Below are 6,740 nucleotides of genomic sequence, written 5' to 3' on the forward strand. Positions count from 1 at the left end.
TCTCTAAGGTGCCACAAGTTCTCCTGTTCTTTTTACTCTCAATAATGTCCACTGTGGTGCCCTTGGCAATAGAAAAGAGACAGGAATCAGGTGTAGTTACACAAACCTGAAGTCTTTGGGACGCTGGGCCAAGAAACACAGCTTGTGCTGCACAGCCTTACCACTCAGCCTGCCTAAGGCAGGACTTAGCAATGGGACGGATTGCTGACTACCTTCACTAACACGGTTAGGTTAAGCAAACATCATTTTTTTGGTTTTACCATTATTTTAACAGCTCACTAAATCCTGAGCAGTCAAAGCAGTGTTTATTTTATAGGAAATGCAAGTGTGGAGGAGAGACTTAATTTTCAAATGTTGGAGTCAGACATTGATCATGCAAACCTCCAGCACTGCTACACTAACTACACAGTGTTGTTGTGGCCATGTTGGTCCCAGGCTGTTAGAGAGAGAAGGTGGGTGAGGTAATATCTTTTATTGGACCAACTTCTGTTAGTGAGAGAGGCAAGCTTTTGAGCTACACAGAGCTCTTCTTCAGGTCTGGGCACTGAGAACGTTTCTCAGATCTGAAGAACAGCTCTGTGTAAGCTCAAAAGCCTGTCTCTCTCTCTCCCACAGAAGTTGTTCCAATAAAAAAAAATTACCTCACCCGCCTTGTCACTGTAAATAATTAACAGCTATGAGGACTGCACCCTAAAGTAGCCACAGAACTATCTAGAACTTAATGTTATTGATCAGAACTCTTTGGATAAAGTGTTACATTTTAATTCACTCTTCAGCCTCTCCACTGCATTTTAAGATTAGAAAACAAGCTCTTTTGATGGATGGTAGTGATCAGCTGCAGTCTGCTGTCGCAGTATAGTGCTGCTTGTTTCACAAGATACGCTGGCTGCAAAATACTCCTGAATGGCACAAGAGGGAGTAATGGAACTTTACAAAAGTTAACCTACTCAAGAGCTGTGTGTTGGGATTTCATCTAGGTCAGGGGTTCTCAACCTTTTTCTTTCTGAGATTCCCACCCCACCCCCCAACATGCTATAAAAACTCCAGGGCCCAGTGGCAGGAGGGGGCATGGGGCTCTGGAATTCAGCCACCAGGTGGGGGGTGGGGAGGCTGGGGCTTCAGCTGTGGGGCCGGGGGGCTCAGGGCTCCAGGCTTGGGGCTTCTGCCCTGTGTGGGCATCGGGGCTCAGGGCTTTAGACTATGGGGAGCACCGGGGTTCTCGCAACTTCAGCCCCATAGCTCTGATTCCAGGTTCAGACCCACAGGGGGTTCTGGGTTCAGCCCTGTGGCTCTGTTCCCAGCTTCAGCCCCGTGAGCAGCGCTGGGGCTCAGGGCTTTAGCCCTGGGGGGAGCGCCAGGGCTCGGGGCTACCGGTGGCTCCACTAACGGTGACTCCACTCCCGGCTTCAGCCCCGAAGGGGACACCAAGGCTCGGGGCTTCAGCCCCAGAGCTCAGTTCCCGGCTTCAGCCTTGCGGGGGCACTGGGCTTCAGCCCAACTGGGGCTGGAGACACCCAGCTTCACCCCCATGATTTCATTCCTGGTTACAGACCCCTAGGGGGCACTGGGGTTCAGGGCCCCCTGTGGTTCTGCTCCTGGTTTCAGCCCCACACTTCAGCTGCAGGGCCCCCAACCCCCTGAAACCAGCTCGAGGCCCCCCCAAGGGGCTGCGGACCCCTGGTTGAGAACTGCTGATCTAGGTGTTGTGCAGCCAGTGACTATTAACATACTTTAATCATAATGACAGTAGCAAACACCACATGGCTTAGTAAACATTGCTGAGAATTGATTTGCTCTTTTATCCTTTGTTTCCGTTTCTCAAGGATGAAGCCCGTGAGCAGCAGCAATGATGTGGCTATGGATGCCTTAGATTTTGATCGAATGAAACAAGTGAGTGAGTGGGTTTTTTGAGCGTAGGGAATTTGATATGGGTAGCTGTCTTTCCCCTTTGTGTTTGTCATACATGAAGGGCAACTGTTCGGGCTAAATGAAGATAGAAACATCACTTTTTGCCTTTCTGTTTGCCCAAACTTACAACGCTCCTAGTATGGAGTAGATCAGAGTAGATCATAGTGATTCCTTGAAGCTCAGAGGGAAACAGTCCCATTGTTATTGGATCAAAATGCAATGCCACCCCCTCTTCCCTGGTACATCAGCAGGTACAGAACTCAAGCCCTTTGGTAGTCAGAACACAGGTCCAGAACATAGAACCACTGGTCCTAAAGGAGTAAAGTTATTTAGCTGGCAGAAGTAGTGAGTTTTTATCATCTATATGGGCCAGCCCGTAATGGAGGCCATGGAATTCTGAACACACATCTTTTGTTTTGTCTCATCAGGAAATATTGGAGGAAGTTGTAAGAGAGTTACACAAAGTGAAAGAAGAGATAATTGATGGTAAGAAATAAAAAATAATTGATTTTGATAAGTTTGATCCTGAGAGATTTCACTCAGATTCAACACATAAGAAAATAAAAGCTGCGAGTTCCTCAGAAAGTAGTTTTACAGCTACTTTCCAAGAAGCTCTTTGTTAAATATGTATTAGTTATCTGTAGATATGAAATAGATGTGACACGTATGGATGACTATTGCTCAGAAGCTGGAGTGGAACCACAAGAGACAGCAGTATCTACCCATACTGAGTTTTGATCACTCAGTTGCATTTTTACATGCCTTGCTTGTGTGTGCTCTGTTTTGAAGCTTGAACACAAGGCATTCAGTCTGAATCTTTTCAGCAGTTTTGCTTTGCCTTTGGGGCTGGCATAGCTTTTACCTGACATCCTGATATCAAAGTCAACTGTGTGTGTACATCAAAGCTTCATGTAAGGGATTTTTACCAGCAATACAAAGCTTGCACTCTTTCATGCTCAAAGCTCACTCAGCACTGGTTTAAATGCAGACCAGAAAGAAGGACGTTCTGCTGTCCTTGGTCTTTCAGTTACTCTGCTATGCTATGAATTCTCACTTGTGGTAAATACAATAGGGTTTTAAATCCTCACGTAGAACAAAACTGAGTTTCTCCACATGTGTGTGGCTTTGTTCATTCAGTAAATTTTGCCCTACCTTAAACAAACTGACTAGATTCCGATCCTGGCTGCTGTTCTAGCAGAGAAAACACCCATAACCTAGTACTGTTCCAAGACCAAAGGAAATTGTTTATACAGCAATAAAAACACTCCATTACACAATTGCTGGGGTCATTGAACTTGTTGCTAAGGCAACTGAAAAGAAGCAAGAAGAAATCTTGTTTTAGTATTTACAACTCCATCCCCTAATTTGCTGTATGAGTATTATTAATTATAAGTGGTACCATATCAGAACATTAGTGTATCAGGGTGATGGTTCTGAGAAATCCCCACACTGGGAGCCAAAAACCCCTTCCCAACAGCTGCAATGATCATTATCTAAATCTCAGAAGATTTGTTTGTCTCATAAACTTGGTTTTTTAACCATATTCTAGCAAAATACAGTTTTCTAGAATGATTTTGAAACTACATAAAAAGAATACGAATTTCTATAGAGTGTGACTGTCAATAGGAAGTGTAAGACTTTTCCATGCACATCAGCACTAGTATAGAATGAACTGTGTGGTCCACTTGTTAGGTAGAGGAAAGGGAATCAGAATTCTTTGGCTCTGATCCCACCTGGCTGTATGACCTATGCTACAATACTTGACCTGTACGTATGTACACACAAGGGAAGTGTGAGGCTTAACTTATAAAGCATTAAACAGTATTATAGAAATATGACCCTTATCATAGAATATCAGGGTTGGAAGGGACCTCAGGAGGTCATCTAGTCCAACCCCCTGCTCAAAGCAGGACCAATCCCCAGACAGATTTTTGACCCAGATCCGTAAATGGCCCCCTCAAGGATTGAACTCTCAACTCTGGGTTTAGCAGGCCAATGCTCAAACCACTGAGCTATCCCTCCCCCTCAATATAATGTATTGTTAAAAGGCATTGAAAAAATTGATACTATTTGACTAAGATTTGCGGTTCGGGGCAACATAAATGGTGGTGTAAGGCAGCCTAATTGTGGTGCCATTGAAATCAGTGGGAGGTTTGCCTTTGATTTCAATGGCGGCAGGAGCAGACACAAGGAGTGCAATTTGGGAGGCCCCAGGGGAAAATTTTAACAGGAAAAGCAACTATTAGGTGTGTGCCAGAAGGTACAAAATAGAACAGCCCTTTCACCCCTCTAACCTTCCACACTCACTTTCTTACTGCGTCCTCTTGTTTTTCCCCAGCTGCAATCCCACCCTTCTGCCCCCTTTGCTATGCAAGTTACTCGCATCCTCTTACCAGTGTATAACTTACACTACATCTGCCTTTGGCTCTGAGTATTTACCGCCTGTCACTGGGAGTAGTTGTCTGAATTAACCTTTTGGTTTGGTTTTCCAGCCATAAGGCAGGAGTTGAGTAGAATCAGTACAACATAATGACTGCACAGCATCTGCGAGGTACTAAGGATGCTAGGAAGATCGGATCATTTCTAAGTGTACCAAGGTCATGCAAGATGGTGAAAGAGGACACCTGCACTGTCTTTGTTCTTAAACCCTTTTTATTAGCAGACTGAGCACACTTTGAAGCTTGCTGCTGCCTTGGATTTGCTTCATTTTAAAAGTCTTAATCGAAAGAAAATATTAAATTTTAAATTTCTGGATTTTTTAGATTTCATCTGACACAGCACATCAGATTTGTCAGCCTTTTTTGTATTTTGTATTTGCTTATTTAAATGTATTATGTTTCTTTTTAGTAGTAGGTAAGAAAACATGTGAACCATTTGCTTTTAATAGATGACTTCAAAGTAATTTTACTGGTAGTCTGCAATGTAAATGAAGACCCTTTGCCAACAGAAATGTATTGTGGCATCACCAGAAGAAACAGAGACATGTTAGTTGTCAGCCGCCAAGGTCTTTGACTCAGAGTTATCACAATATTAAAACGGTACGTCAGTGCACCACAGTATCTGTGTTCATATTGGTAATAAACTGTTTATTGTCCATATGGCCCTGCTTTTGGTTTTGTTCATTAGTTGCTCTAGCTTTGCACTTTAATTTCACTGTGTTGCTGTGGTGTGTTTTCTTGCTGGTTTTGGAGGCTCTGCTGAGAACACAAGAGCAAGGCTGCCTGCATGTTGTGAAATCTCATGTAACATTCATTTTTAATCAAACAAGCAGGAGAGTCCTGTCAATGTAGCATTAACCTGCACATCAGAATCTGGCCAAGCAGGCAACTCATTACCTACTCCCCTTTCCCTGACCACTCTTAGCAGTGCAATGCCAGCTGTGCAGCAGCTCCAGGTGGGGAACAGCTGGCTGCTAGCCCCATCTTCCTGCAGCAGTTGAGGCACAGGGTCTTACCTCTGCCCGCCATCTATGTTGACCAGGGCCAGACTGCAAACAGGCTACTAGAATCTGGAAATACTGCAGCCCAGAGTCTCACAGCCCTGCAAGCTCATATTGTCATCAGTAACATTTACTGACCAGTAGTTGGTCCCAGTGTCCCACTGCTCCACTGAGACCACCACTAACCCCTCCACCCTCTCACTCGTTCCCTTCCTGCCTCCCTCCTCCTCCCCTACAAAAACCCCAACCCCATTCCCTGACTTTTAATTTGTAAAGAGTTTGTTGTTTTGTTTTTAAGAAGGCTGCAGCCTACTCAGAGCAAGGGTGGATGACAGAGTTAATAACTTCAGCCCCGCTGCTGCAGCTTTACTGATGTTCTAAAAATTTCCCATGGTTGCTCACATGCCCCTACTACAGGCAAAGCCTAGGGGCTGCCTTTAGACAACATTTCAATTGAAATTGGGCATTTCAACCTCTGCGTCGTCACACCGCAGTCCTGGAGGCAACGTTGGTACCCGATACTTGACCTTTATTTTCTGTAGTCCAACAGTGCCTGACCGCTCAGCTCTTACTACTTGTGCAATAAGTAGGGGCCATTCTTTCAGCCCAGTATAGGCTTGAGAATTTCTGCTAACTTAGGTCTGTTTAAGATTTACAATCCTTGTTCTATCCTCCTGCCCTTGATCATTTTGAATGGCATGAGAGAAATCAAACAGTTTGAGCTCACTTCTTATTAAAACTGTCATTTTCCATCCACAGCTGCTACTGAAGCAGTAGCTCCTGCAGTCAGCTTTTTAAAAGCCCAGATTTCTTGAATTGTGCAAACTTTTTATTTCTTGAGTGAAGTCAAATCAGCTGGTCCCCAAGCTGAAGAGCATGTCGTATTTTATTTAGTCTTCTGGCCTCTCTTTGAGCAGTGCTAAATTAACAGAAAAAGCAGCATCGAGGCAAGTAATGAGGTAGCAGCTGGTACAACAGAGGAAGGATGGTTTGATTAATAGTAATCAAAGATGGCCAAGAAATTAGGAGAGGGTAAGGGTGCCTTGTAATGTTAGAAGTTTGCTTAATAGCACTCCAGTTTATTAATCTTCCACAAGTCTCTCAGGCAGGGTTAAGAAATCTGCCAGGCTAGTTTATACCGTAAATTGAAAACAGCACGACAGAGTGAAGCAGAATGGAGGGAGGGCTATGTTTAGAAATAGCAGAAGTTTAGACATTTATGTACAGTTTGTTTTTCTGTACAAATGAAATGATTCACAGATGTTTTATAGTAAGGTAACATTGTAGAAGAGTGTTTCGTCTTGAGCTAGTCTGTTAAGTGAAATTAAAACAGTTCAGCACATAGTGCAGTTGTCCTGTAAGATGTTAAATGTTAATTCAAGGGGTACGTCTT

The 6,740-nt window shown here is 44.0% G+C and overlaps 1 protein-coding gene across 37 annotated transcripts in view; it reads left to right on the plus strand.

The window, feature by feature from the left end:
* The window catches only part of EVL (Enah/Vasp-like), a 218,628-nt gene extending 213,624 nt beyond the window's left edge, over positions 1–5,004 (plus strand). For 18 of the 37 annotated variants that reach the window (XM_065595665.1, XM_065595667.1, XM_065595675.1 and 15 more), the window contains 3 exons: positions 1,824–1,890; positions 2,337–2,394; positions 4,796–5,004. In XM_065595665.1, coding sequence (XP_065451737.1) covers positions 1,824–1,890; positions 2,337–2,394; positions 4,796–4,920 — 250 coding nt within the window. In that variant the 3' untranslated portion in view covers positions 4,921–5,004. Of the gene's footprint in view, positions 1–1,823; positions 1,891–2,336; positions 2,395–4,400 lie in introns of all 37 variants that reach the window. The other 19 variants (XM_065595669.1, XM_065595672.1, XM_065595680.1 and 16 more) reach the window with 2 other exon arrangements.
* Positions 5,005–6,740: the final 1,736 nt, after the last annotated feature.

The sequence above is a fragment of the Chrysemys picta genome, chromosome 4, assembly GCF_011386835.1.
Source record: "Chrysemys picta bellii isolate R12L10 chromosome 4, ASM1138683v2, whole genome shotgun sequence".
NCBI classification, from domain to species: domain Eukaryota; kingdom Metazoa; phylum Chordata; order Testudines; family Emydidae; genus Chrysemys; species Chrysemys picta.